Source organism: Takifugu flavidus, chromosome 20, assembly GCF_003711565.1.
Source record: "Takifugu flavidus isolate HTHZ2018 chromosome 20, ASM371156v2, whole genome shotgun sequence".
Taxonomy (NCBI): Eukaryota; Metazoa; Chordata; class Actinopteri; order Tetraodontiformes; family Tetraodontidae; genus Takifugu; species Takifugu flavidus.
This window is the reverse complement of record NC_079539.1, coordinates 1,881,150-1,898,190: the sequence shown is the minus strand read 5'-3', so window position 1 is coordinate 1,898,190 and position 17,041 is coordinate 1,881,150. Positions and strand designations below refer to the sequence as shown.

Sequence of the window (17,041 nt, the reverse complement as noted above, 5' to 3'; positions counted from 1 at the left end):
CCCAATTATAATTTTAATATCTTGTTTTTGATTAGTACAAGGTCAATGCTTCCATTTTCTTTTTATTATTTCAGGAATAAAATAGATTTTGGATTACTACACCACATGGGTAAAAAAATGACCCATTTATCCAAGTGTGATTTTGAATTAAATTACTTCAAACTATAACAATAATTTGCTTCAAATAATCACGTTAGCAATCCTTTAGGCCAAATAATCATACATTTTATCTTTGAAATGTGTTTATTTGTCACACAAACATGATCGTCAAATGTCAACAGCTAGCTAGCGACGGTAGCCATTGAAAATTTTTCCCTTTCTGACAAGAAATGGAGCTACTTATTCTTCAAATTCAAATTAATTACATAATCAATAATTATGCAGAGTTATCACATCAAATTTTATTATTAGGTAATATGATAATTATTGTAAAATAAGACTTAGATGGTTCAGGTCTTCAAATACAATCTTCTCCACAGTGGTAAATACTGTAAATACTGTATGTTACAAAATGTGGGTCTGACCCATGTGGACGTGGGAAAACTTCATGAAGACTGACAAAAGCTATGCTTATTCATAAAGGAAGAACAGAACACTTAATATGATGATTTGTGCTACATAAAACAATTAAAAGTTAATGAATAGTTTGATTAATAAATGAGTAAATACATTGATTAGAAACATTCAGCATAGAAACACATGAAATAACATGGGAAATGGTTACGGGTCATTTTAGACCCATGTTGTGCATTAGAGGGGTAGTGATGTAAAAAGTGTTTTTATTCAAAATGTAAAAAATAAAATTATACAAGAAGGATGAATTATGATCAAAAACAAGTTAATTGAGGAATACCTGGAATGCTGAGTAATAAAATTAATTAATTGCAAAGATAAAGCAAATAAAAACTCAGTCGGGTCACTTTAGACCCATGTTGTGCATTAAAGGGTTAAGACAACATCACTGAAGCTCTGCAGGGTCTGGGTTGCTCAGCTTTTGTCCAGCCTTGCTCTTGATGAAATTAACATCATTTCTGCTTCTTTTTATCCCCTCCTGCTGTTGCAGCGTAGTTCAGGAATTTTCTGAGGTTTTTACCTTCCATGCGTTGTTTCATTTCCTTCAGCTTCCTGACCTCCTCTGCAAACTTTTCATCCTGCATCCTCTCGATCAGGAAGTCCAGGTGTTTGAGGGTGAAAATGGAGTCGACTTTCAGGGCGATGCTCTCCAGCCTGGTGATATGCTGGAAGCTTTTCTCCAGCCCCTCGTGTTCCTGTTCCAGAAGTTTATCCATTTCCTGCTGCATTCGCTCCAAAGTACTCGAATGTTTCTCCATTCCCTTCACGCCCTCCTTGTACTTTTTTTTGATGTCTTTATAGGTCTTTCTGACCTTCCTTGTCTTTGTCACGTAGATCCACGTATCCTTCACGTGATGCTTTCTTTCACACTGATTGGTGCAGACTGTGCAGTGCCCACGACCATCAAAGATCGGACAAAAATAACCATTTAGGAAGGTGCATGTGCATTTATGGTGACACGTCTCCTCACACAGCAGGCATGACGTAGCCCCCCTGTAGTACAACCCCAAGAACCCACAGCGTCCACCCTCAATGGGTTCTTTGTAGCGCTTGTTCACATCTTCTTCGTAGTTCTCATTCACCTTCATCTTTTCTTCGCATTTGATGTATAACGCTTTCTCCTCATCAATCTCTTTCTTTTTAAGCTCGATGAACTTGAGTTTATCTTGAATGTTAATGATGCACTCCTTCAGCTGATTTCGCTGATTTATAACCTTCACGGTTGTCCTCGGTGTCTGAGCTTCGGTGACGTACAGGACCTCCATGAACTGCTTCATTTCATCCTCAGAATCTTCCCAAGCATTCTTCAGATTGCGCATATATCGTCCCGTTCTCTGATCGCTCTGGCGGTTATTGAACACAAAGTAAACGGGCTGGCCCTGCTCATCTTTTGCATACTTGATTTGTGCGTCTGCGAGAGCGGTCAGGGCGTTATCGGGCGGCCCGCCGTCTGAGTGTGTCAGTAGGGCGAACATGTTCTCCTCCATGTTTGCTCCAAACAGAGACGCCACTGATTCAAAGACGTACCTGAGTCGGTCACTCAGTCGATTATCGCTGGCCTTCAGCACCAGACCCACTGCGTGGACCTCGTGAACTCCACCATCAGAGGTGAACCACTCCAGCAGTCTCTCACCAATGATGTCATCATTTATGTCATCTCTGTTGTCTCCGTACCCGGGAGTATGGACGAGGGTCAGAGAGAAAGGAAGCGTTTTCCCCTCGAACCCAAAGATCTGGTACATGATCACGTCTGACGTCTGACTCTCGGACTGCCTCGTCGTCTCCTCTACGATCTTGAACCAGACTTCGTCCTCCCACTTCACTCCCATGGCGTAGTTGACCAGGACGTTGATCAGAGTGGACTTCCCTGTTCCTGTCTCACCCAGAAGCAGGATGGTTTTGTTCAGCCTGTTCACCTTTTTGGTGCCAAAAGTCACTGTTTTCAGGCCTTTGGTGATCTTCGTCACCGCGTTCAGCTGATAGATTTTAGGAGATCCCGACTGGATCAGCTGACTCTTCTTTATGATGGAACTCAGGAAGGTCTCACTGTTCCTGCAGAGGAAGAAGACTCAGCTGACTCAGACAGTTTTGCACCTTAAACAAGCTTCAACCTTTGTGAGCCGGGCTGAGTGTTTGACACATTGAAGAAGTCGTTCAATCTGTGTGAATTTGTTTTTTCACAACATAATTTACAGTCTCACACACATTTCATACTGGGACATTACTGCTGACCAAAAATGTGAACGCTCGCTGAACGCTGCCTGTATTCTGTAGCCCCAGAAGTATCCTGGAGAACACGAGCTCATCTTCTGGAACACTGGAAATGAGTTCTCTGAGCAAAATGATGGAGAAGAATATGCAGAAGAAATGGGGAAGCAGGCCCAGAAGGTAATGAGCCCCAAGTGCTGTTTCCCTTCAGAATCTTTGGTGCCTGACCCAGTGATCTCAGTCTCCAGGTTCTGGTCTGTAGCTCTCTACCTGAGCCGCAGTCAATCACATCGTTTTCCATTAATTCAAGCAGCTTTTTTTTTAAAGTACCCTCCTGGTAACAGGTTCACACCTACCAGGTCAGATGTTCCGTTGCTGTTGATTGTTTTATTTCAGTTTATCTTGTTTTATTTTATTCTATCTTGAGCTTTATTTTCTAGCTTAACCAATGCCTTTATGTTGCTGCTACGTTTAGTTCCTGCTGTGCGTTTATATCTGAAAGACTCTGTAACTTGTTTCTAAAATGTTCACTATGACTAAAGTTGCAGGTTTTTCATGCAGGTGCTCAGTGAAATGGTCTAGGCCACGGTAGGGGTGTGCCACACTTTAATAAAAGCTTCTTCCTGGCATAAATATGCAGTCTATGTAAATTAGATAGGTAGTCGAGCTATCGGTGCTTACTTAGTAGCCATGGCGATGCTGTCTTCTTCAGAGTCCTCGAATCTGAGGAAAATAGAAGTTATTCAGATTACCGCATGTTTCCTTTGACTCACTGGAACTGGTGGCAGGTTGATGGACAGTTAGGGAAGGGGCCTTGGTTCCCAGGAGTGACCTCCCACCTTTCTGCCCCTCACCAGCAGCTGGAACTTACCTTTACCCGACACACAGGAATCAGCTGCCAGCTGTTATAGTGATCAATAAGAAACAGTTATCCAAATGCTGATTTGAACCACTTATGAATGACTGATATCAGGCACATTATCAAACATTATGACAATATCGACATTTTTTTTACTTTGTTAAACATTCACTGCTCCAATTAATGAACCATGAAGAGTTTCACATTTACTGGACGAAATAAATGCAAGAGAAAGCCGCCTGTGCTCAGCATTTACCGTAATGCCTCGTATACACAGAGCAAGTGAATTGGAGCGTCCGCTGACTTCACTGCTTCTAACACATTAACTTTGTCTGACATGCCGAATATGATCCGACTTTTGCTTCGGGAACTGGTCCAAAGTGGGATATATACGAGAAAACACCAGATCCTTTACAAATATAACTAATATATCGGATCTATTTCAACGATTGCAGAATTCAACGTCTGATTGGTTCTTAATTCCTGAAGAGCCTCTGAATATTGGTCAAGGATTCTTACCTGCGGTTTGACGGAGAGAGCTGAAGAGGAGTGAGAGGGGGGGTGGAGGGATGCTTTTAAGGAGGCTGGCAGGAAGTTGCGCACCGTGAACTTAAAACCACGTGATTTCACAGAAACTCGGACCAGAAGTCCACCCAAAATTTATGAAGAGTCAATTATAACTGCGAGTTGTTGTTTTTTTAAATGAAGGAAATAGACTAACAAATGTTGCACGAATCCAAAAATTAATAATATTCCACCATGAACCAACACGTTGCACTTAAGCATTTTTAATTTATAAAATTAACAAATTATTTTTTTCTATTAATTAAAAACCCTTGATCCCTAGCTTTCTATGTTCGATCCCTTTTTGATTTTGATTTTGAAGTGTTTTTTCCCTCAATATCAGGCATCACCCACAGAGACATTATCTAACTTCAAAAGTATGCAATGATAACCAAATATCTAGAACAATATGTGAAACTAAGTGAAATTAACTGCATGGCATGATGCCTTAAATTCACACTCAAAACCAAACGTGTGTCAGTCTCAGCAACAGAAGTGAAATATCTCCCTCTGCTGGCGGCGCAACAGTTTAGTCAGTATTCTGTTTCTACTCTGCTCACACACATCAACATAGACCTGTGATGGTAGCATCGTTTGATGTGTTTAAAATGACCAATGAATGCAAATTCATTACTATTATTACACCGTTGCGCTAAATTCCCGGTCTGCACATGTACCCTTCCTTGCACCCCTTTGTAGAAGTTCTCTGTATCAATTGACTGCATCTTATCTGAGAATTTAAAATGTAAAACAGTTTTAAACATTAAAACATATGCGTGTGTGTATTTTGCTTGTTTTGGACGTGTGGTGGAAGCTGCAGTGCGCAGGAGCCACCAGAGGGGGCGCTGTTGCCTCTCCCCATAACCATAAGCGGGGGAGTGAGAGGTGCATGAAATGGAGAAAAATGGCGGATCATGTGCAGGTAAGTGGAGGTTTCATGTTTTGGCATCAGACAATTTATCTACACGCCCGAAAATAAGTTTGAGGGCGATTTCGGTTGCATGCGCCCATCGGGCCCAGCATGTATGCGGCCAGTGTGTGTTTAGGGTGGTTGTGTTGAGGCTGTCGGTGGTAAAAGCGAGGATGTGGCCGCCTGTGTTGACTTGTGGCCTGCTGTCATTGCTGGGGCTGGCTTGTTGCAGTTAGCATTCGCTAGCTTCAAGGATGATTTCGGGTTTAAAACGCCTAAATGAAAATCCCTGGACCCTTCGGTTCTAATCTGAGCCATGCCCTTAGTCTGTGTAGGTAGGACGCGGGGCATCACCCAGTTTAATCGGCGTGTATCTATGAAGTAAACATTAAAACAAATGAGTGGATGACTAGCTGTCAGGCTAACACGAAGTGGTTAAACATCATTTGGCGCCAGCGAGATTCGAGGAATGGCCGGTACTTGCAGTCATGAGCACGAACGCTTACGTTTTCTTCAATGACGTAGCCTAAATGTTGATGATTGTTTGATTTAAGGTCCTGTTTTGGAAAAGGGGCGACCCAATAGCAAGCTAGGCTAACTCTAGCTTTAGCCCCAGACGTCAACTTCTCCCGCCTGGGTCCGTTTGAAAACGTGATACCATCGTTTCCGTTGTTTCTATGGAAAACCCGGTTTCGTGCATCTATTTGCAGTCAGTGTAATTATTTCATACATTGGCTACAGGGGATTTAAAACCGGCGGTGTTTGTGCGCGTAACTAAGCAGTGCTGATTTGTTTAGCTATTCCGTCTCAAGCTAGCTTTGTGGTGTGTTCTGGACACATGTCGGGCAAGTGCAACGAGGCAGAGCAGTGCACATTTAATAAAATGTGTCCGAAAAAAAACCCCGTCTGCGTTGGAATGTTTCTCTTAGCCACCCGACTGGTGTCCTCCATCGCAAGTGTAGTTTAAAAGCCGTATTAATAAACAGTGTTGCATCGAGAGCTTGTCGGAAGCGCCGTTGGCAACGTTAGCTAGCAACGGTTTAATGGGAGGTCGTTTGTGCGTTTTTTTATGAGGCACCGTAGTGAAACTAAACTCATGCGGTGACTTTAAATTACGTGGACGTTTCCCAACTACCGTGGCGGAGAGGGGCAGCTTTAGCCGGTTGCAGAAATCCGACGTCCGATGCTGCAGCGCGGAGGAGCCGCAGCATCCAGTTTATTCAAAGCCAGGCTGGTATTAGATTTGTCACATGAGCTCCCAATAAAATACTGTGGACTGATTACAAAACTACTTTAATATCCAAGGCCACGTAATTACTTATTTATTATTAAGTAGATACACATCTGCATATACTGCCCCCATCAGTGCCAACAGGATGGTGCCTCCCTCTCCACCAACTAGGAATCTCTAAGAACTTTTACACAGCAGAAGATACCAAGCACCGAATAATACAGCGGAGATTGAATTTCCCGGAGGTAATTGTGTCATTTGAGCTGTTCCATCGCTCCCTCACCCTTCAGTTGTTCGGCCCTAATGTATGATTGTTGTTATTTTGACTGCACGGGGGGACAGCAGATCCGCCAGCTGCAGAATTTCGTTCCGTGCTCGTTATCTGAGGCCGGCAGAAGCTTTTTTTAACAGTGCGCCGGTCCGCGTGAGGCCACGCCGACTCCGGCTCACCGCCCCGTCCCAGCCCCGGTGAACGCTATGAAGATTCAGGCCTCCTCTGGTTTTGGTCTCGGGTTTCCCCTGAGGCGTCGCATCCTGAAATTCTGTTCCCCTTGTCGCTGTTTTGAATTTCTCCGAGTCATGCGGTGACTCGGCATTTCCTGTAAATCTCCTCTTTACGTCGGCACAAACGAGGCTGCTTCAGATTTCGGTGGCAGATTTTGCCGCATTTATCGACCTTTACGTCGTCTTTCTTCACTGCTCATATTTGACACCCCGCTGCAGCCTGTCGGACACTCAGGTGGACGTCGTGTGTGTTTCCAGGGCCTCGCCCAGCTGGAGATCCTGTGTAAGCAGCTGTACGAGACTACTGACACCGCCGTCCGACACCAGGCGGAGAAAGCCCTGGTGGAGTTCACCAACAGCCCCGACTGTCTCAGCAAGTGTCAGCTGCTGCTGGAGAGAGGCAGCGTGAGTCACCTGTGTCGTTTCTAGTGCGGCGGCGCCAACGATCGGCGTGGCGTTCCCACATAATGTTGTTGTTTTGTCCTTTCTCCCCGGCAGTCATCGTATTCTCAGCTGCTCGCAGCCACCTGTTTATCCAAACTGGTGTCTCGAACCAGCAACCCTCTTCCCCTCGAGCAACGCATCGACATCCGTGAGTGATCCCTTTTAGATCCCGTAATTGTGTGAACTGACCGCGCCTCCCCGCCGTCCCTGTTTCTGAGGTGTCACGTGACCCCCGGCCTCTCTATTATTGAGCCGCGGCCTCTTTTGTTTGTTTGTTTGTTTGTTTCAGGGAACTATGTGCTGAACTATCTGGCAACGCGGCCAAAATTAGCGGCGTTCGTGACGCAGGCACTGATCCAGCTGTACGCCAGGATCACCAAACTGGGCTGGTTCGACTGTCAGAAAGATGACTACGTGTTCCGAAACGTCATCGCCGACGTCACCCGCTTCCTCCAGGTGTGTGCGTGTGTGCGTGTGCGTGTGTGTGTGTGCGTGTGTGCGAGCCACACGACGGCGCCGATATCCGGTCTTTTACGATGAATCCGCTCCGTGTTCGCAGGACAGCGTGGAACATTGCATCATCGGGGTCACGATCCTGTCCCAGCTGACCAACGAGATCAACCAGGTTCGCGGCGACAGTTTGTGCGCGCGCGTGTGAAAATCGTGATTCAACGTGCGCTGTTTCGTCCCAACAGGCCGACACGACGCACCCACTGACGAAACACAGGAAGATCGCCTCGTCGTTCCGAGACTCCTCCCTCTTCGACATCTTCACGCTGTCCTGTAACCTCCTCAAGCAGGTGCCCGAGCTCACTCTAACACGACGGAGAGACGGTCGCGGCTCTCATCGGGGGGACCCGACCCCCCCCCCTTGAGGGCTGCGATCCAGCCCAGTTTGTAACAAATGGTCTTTTTCAAGGCTTCGGGGAAGAACCTGAACCTGAACGACGAATCCCAGCACGGCCTGCTGATGCAGCTGCTCAAGCTCAGCTACAACTGCCTCAACTACGACTTCATAGGAACTTCCACAGACGAGTCGTCGGACGACCTGTGCACCGTGCAGATCCCCACCTCCTGGAGATCAGGTAGAACGGGAGCGGGGGGTGGAGGTGGCACAGGAACACGGACTGAACCTCTGATCTTTCTCTTGCAGCGTTCCTTGATTCCTCCACTCTGCAACTCTTTTTCAATCTGTATCATTCCATCCCGCCGTCCCTTTCCCCGCTGGTACGTTTGCTCTCTCGCCGCGACAGATTCGCCGCGTCTTCGCCGAGACTCACTGCCGTGTTTGTGCTCAGGTGTTATCCTGTCTGGTCCAGATCGCCTCCGTCAGGAGGTCCCTTTTCAACAATGCAGAACGAGCCAAGTTCCTTTCGCATCTTGTGGACGGAGTCAAGCGGATACTAGCGAACCCACAGGTGTGCGTCTGTCCCGCCGCGCGTCTCGTTGCTTAGCGCTGTAGCTGATGATGTCACCGGTTTTGTCCGCACGGCAGTGTTTGCCGGATCCCAACAACTACCACGAGTTCTGCCGTCTGCTTGCGAGGCTGAAAAGCAACTACCAGCTCGGGGAGCTGGTCAAAGTGGAGAACTACCCCGAGGTTATTCGCCTCATAGCTAACTTCACCGTCACCAGTCTGCAGGTGAGTGCTGGCTCGCAGGCTAAACGCTGCTGCCAGAAGCGTTGGCGTGCTCGTTCTCGACCATCTGAGCTTCTCAAGACGAAGCGTGCAAGGATGGGCTCGGCGACTTCTGACGCAGGTTCTTTCTGCATCGGTGAAATGCATTGTGGGATGCCTCTCACCTCTGATAGGCATCAGACTCCAAAAATAGCCCGTTTCGTTCTTTTCTTGTTTTAATTTTATAACCTGAAGAGTGATTCTTGTTTATATGTCACATCCAGTTTGGTTGCTATCAATGAGGCCTGAAGTGAAGGGGAAATTCTGTCCTCTTGTGTCCCCCAGCACTGGGAGTTTGCCCCCAACAGTGTTCACTACCTGCTGAGCCTCTGGCAGCGACTGGCAGCGTCGGTCCCGTACGTAAAAGCCACCGAACCTCACCTGCTGGAGACCTACACCCCAGAGGTCACCAAGGCGTACATCACCTCCCGGCTGGAGTCGGTCCACGTCATTCTACGGTGAGGTCATCCCGGGTCAGAAAGGGTCAAAACGGTTTTGCCTCGGGACTAAACGGGCCGTCGGCCTGTGTGTTCACGCTACAGAGACGGTTTGGAAGACCCGCTGGACGACGCGGGCCTCGTCCAGCAGCAGCTAGACCAGTTGTCCACCATCGGGAGGTGCGAATATGAAAAGACCTGCGCTCTGCTGGTGCAGCTGTTCGACCAGGCAGCTCAGTCCTACCAGGAACTGCTGCAGTCCACCAACTCGAATGCCGTGGACATCACCGTGCAGGAGGGTATGAGACGCAATCTGTGCTAGCTGGACACATTTCATCGCGGGACTGACGGGGTTTTCGTCCATAGGTCGCTTGACGTGGCTGGTTTATATAATCGGGGCCGTGATCGGAGGACGGGTGTCCTTTGCTAGCACTGATGAGCAGGACGCCATGGACGGGGAGTTGGTCTGTCGGTAAGAATGAACCCTGAACGAATAGATCACCTTTGGTAGCTTTGGTTAGCATTGCTGTTTCCCCCTGGTGTCATCTATCAGGGGACACAAGAGGAAATCCTTATCAGAAAGGACATGTTTTGACTACAGCACATAACGTCCTTGAGTTGTGATTAAAGCGCCACTCCTGGTTTCTTTAACTCCTCAGGGTGCTCCAGCTGATGAATCTGACCGACTCTCGGCTGGCTCAGGCCGGTAACGAGAGGCTGGAGCTGGCCATGCTCAGCTTCTTTGAGCAGTTCAGGAAGATCTACATCGGTGACCAGGTGCAGAAATCCTCAAAGGTAAACAAGAGCAACCGTCCACAAACGTGCGTCCACTCTGAAATGAACCGGGACCTGACCTGGGTGGCAACCCATTGTCAACGGGGGGGGGGGGGGCTCTTTTGTCCTAATGCTGAGTCCAGCACTTTCCAAAGAGCCCTTTATGCCAGACCCGGCAGTGGTTTGTGCCAGTCAACTCTGTGTGTGTCAGATACTGAAGGCACTTAAAAATCCGACACGTGATTCATTCTTACTGTTGAGTGATGGGGGGGGGGGGGGCTTCCTTCTACACAAAACTCCCAGAGAATAAATAAAAATGTCCCTGAAGTGTGGAGTCGGGGTCCAGTCTGAGCTCATTAACGGGACTTGTGTGTGTTGCAGCTTTATCGGAGACTATCGGAGGTCCTGGGTCTGAACAACGAGACGATGGTACTCAGTGTCTTTATAGGGAAAATGTGAGTGCGGACGATCTGGCCCCCGTTTGTTGTAACATTGGCAGGAAGTTGTGACGGTTGGCACCATTTTTGCCTCTTTCAGCATCACAAACTTGAAGTACTGGGGTCAGTGTGAACCAATCACCTCCAAGACGCTCCAACTACTGAATGACCTTTCTCTGGGATATCCTTGATGAGCTCCGTCCGCGGAAGCTCGCCCGCCTCCGTCCGCGTCTGTCGTTGTGAATTGTGTGACCATTTTTCCCCTTAACTCGGGTTCGCTCACGTACAGCAGCGTGAGGAAGCTGGTGAAGCTCAGCGCCGTCCAGTTCATGTTGAATAACCACACGGTGAGTACCCGCCTCCAACCTCCCACGATGCCGCTGGGTGAACTTTGACCTGTGCTACGACGGCGCTTTTTCAGAGCGAGCATTTCTCCTTCCTGGGGGTCAACAACCAGTCCAATCTGAGCGACATGAGGTGCCGGACCACCTTCTACACGGCACTCGGGCGCCTGCTGATGGTCGATCTGGGTAAGCGCGACTCGATTTGAAGCGTGCGAGGACAGCGCTGACTCCAAGTTCTAAACGCCGAGTCGTGTTTGTGCGCAGGTGAGGACGAGGACCAGTTTGAACAGTTCATGCTGCCTCTGACGGCGGCGTTCGAGGCGGTGGCGCAGATGCTCAGTACAAACACCTTCAACGAGCAAGAAGCCAAGGTCACTCCGTCCAATCGGTTCCTGTGCTGCTGTTGTGAGACGTTTTGGTTTTAATGGTTCTGTGTGTTTGTTACTTGTAGAGAACTTTGGTGGGTCTGGTCAGGGACCTGCGCGGCATCGCGTTTGCCTTCAACGCCAAGACCAGCTTCATGATGCTGTTTGACTGGATGTATCCTGATTTACACATTTATTTTTTTTAATGTAACGTTAATCACACGGATCCCAGAACTTTTCCTCAGCCCAGGCCCACAGATATCCCACCTACATGCCCATTCTGCAACGAGCTATTGAGCTGTGGTACCACGACCCAGCCTGCACCACACCTGTCCTCAAACTCATGGCTGAGCTTGTCCACAACAGGTAAAATTAGATTAAAATTAGATTGTTTGAATTGACCAATTCCATGAAGCCCAGAAATGCTGGAGCGAAACAGTGACACCTGGTGGCTGTATGACGTTAAGACTCCCTGAGGACAACTACAGTGTCCTCAAGACTGTCTCTTCTGTTTGTGTTTTGTCTTTTAAATAGATCTCAGAGGCTACTGTTTGATGTGTCTTCGCCCAACGGCATTCTGCTGTTCAGAGAAACCAGCAAGATGATCACAACTTACGGTACCGAGTCATGAACCTTAGGAAAAATAACTCATGGTTTGTTGTTTAAGGCGAGGGAAGCTGAACAAGCCTGTGGCTTTCATTGCAGGGAATCGCATCCTGACGTTGGGAGAAGTCCCGAAGGACCAGGTGTACGGGGTGAAGCTGAAGGGGGTCAGCGTGTGCTTCACCATGCTGAAGGCGGTGCTCAGCGGGAACTACGTCAACTTCGGAGTCTTCCGGCTGTACGGCGACGACGCTCTGGACAACGCCTTACAGACCTTCATCAAACTACTGCTGTCCATCCCTCACAGCGACCTGCTGGTGCGTTTGAATTCCAATCGCGGCGCGTCGGCAGTAGGTCGGTCGGTCGGTCGGTTCACGTGTGCCTCTGCCCTCCGCTGTAGGATTACCCCAAGCTCAGCCAGTCCTTTTACTCCCTGCTGGAAGTGCTGACGCAGGACCACATGAACTTCATCGCCAGCCTGGAGCCTCAAGTCGTGATGTACATCCTGTCGTCCATATCAGAAGGTCTCACCGCGCTCGGTAAATACAGCCTGAAAACGATCCGGAGGAGGGGGCGGGGGGGGGGAGTGGTCATGGTTACAGGCTGTGTGTGTGTTTTAGATACGATGGTATGCACAGGTTGCTGTTCCAGTCTGGACCACATCGTCACCTACTTATTTAAGCAGCTGTCGCGCTCCACGAAAAAGCGGCCGGCTGCCATGGCGACGGACGACCGCTTCCTGCACATCATGCAGCAGCATCCGGAGATGATCCAGCAGGTCGGAGATCAGCTCCAGACCCCCCCCCGACTGGTGTTTGCTGTCTAAATCTGACCCTGTTGTCGTCGTGCTGCAGATGCTGTCCACAGTGTTGAACATCATCATCTTCGAAGACTGTAGGAACCAGTGGTCGATGTCCCGGCCTCTGCTGGGCCTCATCCTGCTCAACGAGAAGGTAAACGGCGGCGCGGGTCGGGGGCGTCCCCCCACATGTGCGTTTGTAACCCAGTTCCGTTCCTGCAGTATTTCGCTGACCTGAGGAACAGCATCGTCAACAGCCAGCCTCCAGAGAAGCAGCAGGCCATGCACTTGTGTTTTGAAAACTTGATGGAGGGGATCGAGAGGAACCTTCTAACCAAGAACCGGGACAGGTGGGTCTGGTCGACTCCTGAAACGTCGCAGTCGAATCTGAAATGTGACCCGGCGGGACTGTTGTGGTCCTGGGCCACGTAGGGGGCTTCCTGGGCCGAAACGGACCCCTCCAGTAAAGAAAATGTCTGTGTGCAGGTTCACTCAGAACTTGTCGGTGTTCAGGAGAGAAGTCAACGACAGCATGAAGAACTCCACATACGGCGTCAACAGCAACGACATGATGAGCTGACATTCCACGCAGACCAGTCTTACCCAGCTTCAGACGGCCCTCCCCCCCCTCTCCCGCCTCCCCGGCCCTGCATCAGCCTCCCCCCTCCCTCCGCGGGCCCGGATGCCCGGGGATCAGCTCCTCCCTCCCATCACGGCGCACAGGATCGCCCATGAAATGCAGCAAGCGGCCCTCCCTTCTCCTCCTTCCCCTTTTTTGATATAAACATATATAAATATACACAGATCTATTTTAAAACAACAGTCGGACTCGTCCGGCTGTCCTAACAGAGGGGGGAGTCGGGGCGGGGGGGGGTGTCGCATGTCTAAGCACTCTAAATCACTGGCAGAGGAAGGACGGAGTGCTGTGAAGGTAGCCGAGGGTGAGGAACGCCGGTAACCGTAGTAATCCGCTTCTGCCTGCCTTGTATAGAAAAACACAAAAACCCAAGTGTACATTTCTTTTGGTAACATTTTGAAAAATGTTTATAATGATCGAAATTTAAACCACAAGGAAGAGTTGAGGAAAAAAAAAAAAAAAAAACATGTTTAAAAAATGGTGTGATTGAGCTTTTTACAGTGTAGTGAGTTAGTGCAACTGTCCGTGTGCGAGGGGGGGCGGGGCCAGCGTGACCACGCCAGCGTGACCACGCCAGCACTTAGGCTGCAGAGTTGCTGTGATGAGCAGGAGGAAGGCTGCACACACTAAGAGGAAGGCAGTCGGAGCATCCATGTTGTACATTTTCCTCAAGTCTCTGTTTGCAGTGACGTAAATGACCTCAGTGGGCTTTAAAGGGACATTCTGCTGTTTCTGTCCTGCTGTCGGTCGCTCCTCACTCTGGGTCAGTCCAAACGGCAGGTTTCTTCTAGCGACGAACAACACGCCAACGAGTCATCTGTTGGTTTATGACTGTTAATGTGACAAAGCCAACATGGTTGTTTTTTTTTGTTTTGCTCTTTGACACAAAATTTGACAGGTTTAAAGCAGCTCAGGTTCTGCCCACTAGCTACAGAAACAACAACTTTAGGCTAAACCTACTCTTTTCCCTCATGTTATTTTAGATAACACTTTAAAAGAAGGACCAGGTTAGTGAAGGTAAATATTTGAGGGAAAAATTAATGTGATCATAATGGAAAGGTTACTTCTTTTTTTTTAATGTCCCATCTAAGATCAAAACCAGATAATTATTTCTAAGGTAATTTTCTTCAAATTTAAGTTGACTGTTGTGTTTTGATTGGCCCAGGGCCACAGCAGACGCAGCGCTGAGGTTCCAAGAACACCTGAATGTCTCTTAAAGGCCTCCCAGGCGCACATGCTTGTTACCATGGTGATGCTGGAAACGTAAACAAAGCGTAGTTTACGCTCCGGAGTCCTCGGACCAGGTTTTAGGACTGCACCCTTTCGAGTCCTGCAGCTGAGTCCCGTGTGAGTGTGTGTGTGTTCGTGGTGGCTCGCTGTTGCCTGGTGTGTGTGTGTGCGTGTGTGTGTGCGTGTGTGTGTGTGTGTGTGTGTGGCGTCTCATGGTGCTGCAACCCTGCGACGGAGCTCAAACAGCCGAGGCTTGTGCCACCTCATTGGACGAAATGATGGAGGGGAAAACAAGGTCATCTAAAGACGCCCACTCGTCGGAACTTCTGGAAGGAACCCAGTTTGAGTTTTAAAAACCAATATCGAAGAACATTCTCTCGTCCCTCGTTGAAGAGTCAAAGCGGTGTTAAATAAAAACTTGTCAGAGCGAAGGAGGAGTGGAGTCTGTTAGCATCTTGTGTTACTCTCTACTGTTGCTGCTAACCGTTTGTGACAACTAGCTCATTTCTAATCGTCAGCACACATGGGTGTTTATTGAGTTCCTCATGTTTATCTGGTTTTTGTTCAATTTTTTTTTTGGTTCGTGTCCCTGATGTGAATGTGTTGGGTCCATAGAGTGAATAGCTGTTTGAGTTGTTTGGATGTCTGCTACATATAGTGTAAGCTTTGTGACTGCAAATAAACATAATTGATTTTTACATCACCGTCTCCCTCGCTCGACTCATCTGTAATCCACGGACGTTGGCGGCTAAAGTGAGCTTTTTTTAAATTTGCTGCAACAAATATGGACATTAATATGGACTGTATTCATACATTTTTGGTTTAAAAAATGGGAAAAGAGTGAGCAAGTGCCAGTTAAACCAGACAGCAAAAAAAATTGTAAATGTCAGTAAAGAGTCCAGACAAACAGATTTTCCTCGATGGAGTCTTGGTGATTCAACACCTCGGTAAAACATCCTGATTTAATCGGTCGTTTCCTCCATTACAGGCAAATTCATGCAACGTTCACGTTACTCGATAAACAACTGTCATCATGGGCACAATAAAACTTTACAGTAGATACAAAAGGTGTTGGGACGGGGTGGTGTCCATCAAACCCCCTCAGGAGGGGGCTCCTTGCTTGGATCGGAACACGCCGCTGTTGTAGCCCTCTCGGTTTCTGGCGATCTCGATGGCCAAGAACTGAATCCTGGTGGCTGAAAACAGGAAAACGCATCACAGAGATGAGTTTTGCAGTTTGACTCTTTAAAATCACCCGAGGGGATGCAGACGTACCGAATATTGAGTTCTCCTCCGAGTAATCCTTCTCACAGTCCAGGCGGAGCAGAGTGCCGTAGTTGAAGTCTTCCACCACGCCTTGGAACTGGTTGCAGAAGGTACGCCACGTCTAGGACGCCACACAACAGAGAGGCTCGCCACACACCCACGAGTCACGGCGGTACGGTCATGGTGACACTGACCTCTTTGGCTTTGTCAGATTTCAAATCCTCTTCTTTCAGCAGCTTTATGTCGTAATCTTCAAACCTTTCCCTGAACGCCTCGTAGATCTGGTCGTCCATTTTGGTCAGCTTGAGGAACTTGGGGTCGACCGACGAGATGAGCTGAAGACGCAGTTTTTCACGTCATATTCAACAAAAAATCCCACTCGGTTGTGATGTGAAGCGCCAATAGTAACGGTCAACTCTTACATTGAAGTAGACCTCTGCATGGTTGCTGGCTTTTATTGCCCACATCACCTCCAATCGGGGCTAAAAGAGAAGAAACAGCCTGTAAGAATGTTGCATTTGACTGAACTGCAGGGTAAAGCCAAGAATCATGGAATTGGGTCTACTTACATCGTTTCCATAAGCTTCTGCAGGAAGAGACAGAGCATGTGCAGCTGCGGACGCCCCCTCCACCCCCTGTGAACAGCAAAAAGCCAATGTGACAACGGGAACAGTCCGAGCATCACTTTAGCACCTGTCAACATCAGCCCAAGGATGTTAGCATCTAGCGCTCTGTGGCGAGGCTGGGCTTAGCATTAGCAACACCAGCCACAGGAGGGAAAGCCGACTTCCACACAAAACGGGTTCTCGTATTCCAAATGCGGGGTGTTTTAACACGAGTACGTGTACAGTATAAAAGAAATCACTTGACGCATCAGGCTAATGTGTTCGGCTATTCTACACGTGTTTTCCTCTCGGTCGCCTGGCGTGGGCAAAGTAAGCTAACTTTCTTCGCACGCGTGCTTTATACAGTTCGGTTGAGTCTCATATTTATTCGTATGTAATCATTTAGTGCGGTCACTCATGAATTGAAGATGGAAAATAATTCAAGTGGACAAATTGTACACAATTTGAGTTACCAGAGAGGCGAGTCCACCGTCCGACTCCATTTTTACAAACAAAGATCGTCAATATTAACGAAGAAACTGCTCTTGGGTCAACGTTCGTCCACCCGTCGGG

General features: G+C 48.2%; 3 protein-coding genes across 8 annotated transcripts; 1 reads left to right on the top strand and 2 right to left on the bottom strand.

The window, feature by feature from the left end:
- Positions 1 to 224: 224 nt before the first annotated feature.
- Positions 225 to 4,548, bottom strand: LOC130517332 (uncharacterized). 5 transcript variants are annotated; one of them, XM_057019131.1, is made up of 4 exons: positions 4,160 to 4,226; positions 3,653 to 3,683; positions 3,463 to 3,504; positions 225 to 2,625 (listed from the first exon to the last, which is right to left on the bottom strand). In XM_057019131.1, the coding sequence occupies exons 3-4, from the start codon at positions 3,471 to 3,473 to the stop codon at positions 1,026 to 1,028; spliced, it is 1,611 nt and encodes a 536-aa protein (XP_056875111.1). In that variant the 5' UTR covers positions 3,474 to 3,504; positions 3,653 to 3,683; positions 4,160 to 4,226; the 3' UTR covers positions 225 to 1,025. The 5 variants fall into 5 exon arrangements, 3 of the variants coding, with proteins under 3 accessions (XP_056875111.1, XP_056875112.1, XP_056875113.1); XM_057019132.1 differs by lacking the exon at positions 3,653 to 3,683 and having other exon boundaries at positions 4,160 to 4,253; XM_057019133.1 differs by having other exon boundaries at positions 3,463 to 3,683; positions 4,160 to 4,180.
- Positions 4,549 to 4,970: 422 nt separating this feature from the next.
- xpo7 (exportin 7) lies at positions 4,971 to 15,295 on the top strand. 2 transcript variants are annotated; one of them, XM_057018020.1, is made up of 28 exons: positions 4,971 to 5,126; positions 7,108 to 7,254; positions 7,348 to 7,441; positions 7,583 to 7,749; positions 7,853 to 7,918; positions 7,989 to 8,093; positions 8,213 to 8,378; positions 8,447 to 8,520; positions 8,592 to 8,711; positions 8,789 to 8,935; positions 9,257 to 9,429; positions 9,514 to 9,707; positions 9,775 to 9,880; positions 10,068 to 10,203; positions 10,564 to 10,637; positions 10,720 to 10,800; positions 10,903 to 10,966; positions 11,041 to 11,149; positions 11,228 to 11,334; positions 11,415 to 11,503; positions 11,587 to 11,694; positions 11,863 to 11,945; positions 12,034 to 12,248; positions 12,332 to 12,470; positions 12,570 to 12,709; positions 12,786 to 12,884; positions 12,953 to 13,080; positions 13,217 to 15,295. In XM_057018020.1, the coding sequence occupies exons 1-28, from the start codon at positions 4,977 to 4,979 to the stop codon at positions 13,308 to 13,310; spliced, it is 3,375 nt and encodes a 1,124-aa protein (XP_056874000.1). In that variant the 5' UTR covers positions 4,971 to 4,976; the 3' UTR covers positions 13,311 to 15,295. The 2 variants fall into 2 exon arrangements, with proteins under 2 accessions (XP_056874000.1, XP_056873999.1); XM_057018019.1 differs by having other exon boundaries at positions 12,552 to 12,709.
- Positions 15,296 to 15,508: 213 nt separating this feature from the next.
- Positions 15,509 to 17,034, bottom strand: pbdc1 (polysaccharide biosynthesis domain containing 1). Its single transcript, XM_057018025.1, has 6 exons — positions 16,942 to 17,034; positions 16,433 to 16,498; positions 16,286 to 16,345; positions 16,058 to 16,198; positions 15,873 to 15,984; positions 15,509 to 15,793 (listed from the first exon to the last, which is right to left on the bottom strand). The coding sequence occupies exons 1-6, from the start codon at positions 16,969 to 16,971 to the stop codon at positions 15,699 to 15,701; spliced, it is 504 nt and encodes a 167-aa protein (XP_056874005.1). The 5' UTR covers positions 16,972 to 17,034; the 3' UTR covers positions 15,509 to 15,698.
- Positions 17,035 to 17,041: the final 7 nt, after the last annotated feature.

Bases quoted from the DNA above. Each gene is read 5' to 3' on its own strand.
- pbdc1 (XM_057018025.1), bottom strand. From the start codon at position 16,971: ATGGAGTCGGACGGTGGACTCGCCTCTCTG. The intron at 16,499-16,941 runs GTAACTCAAATT...TGCTGTTCACAG, and splicing joins ACGGTGGACTCGCCTCTCTG to GGGGTGGAGGGGGCGTCCGC. The intron at 15,985-16,057 runs GTCAGTGTCACC...GTGGCGTCCTAG, and splicing joins AATCTGACAAAGCCAAAGAG to ACGTGGCGTACCTTCTGCAA.
- xpo7 (XM_057018019.1), top strand. From the start codon at position 4,977: ATGCGTGTGTGTATTTTGCTTGTTTTGGACGTGTGGTGGAAGCTGCAG. The intron at 10,967-11,040 runs GTGAGTACCCGC...GCGCTTTTTCAG, and splicing joins TCATGTTGAATAACCACACG to AGCGAGCATTTCTCCTTCCT. The intron at 11,695-11,862 runs GTAAAATTAGAT...TCTTTTAAATAG, and splicing joins GCTGAGCTTGTCCACAACAG to ATCTCAGAGGCTACTGTTTG.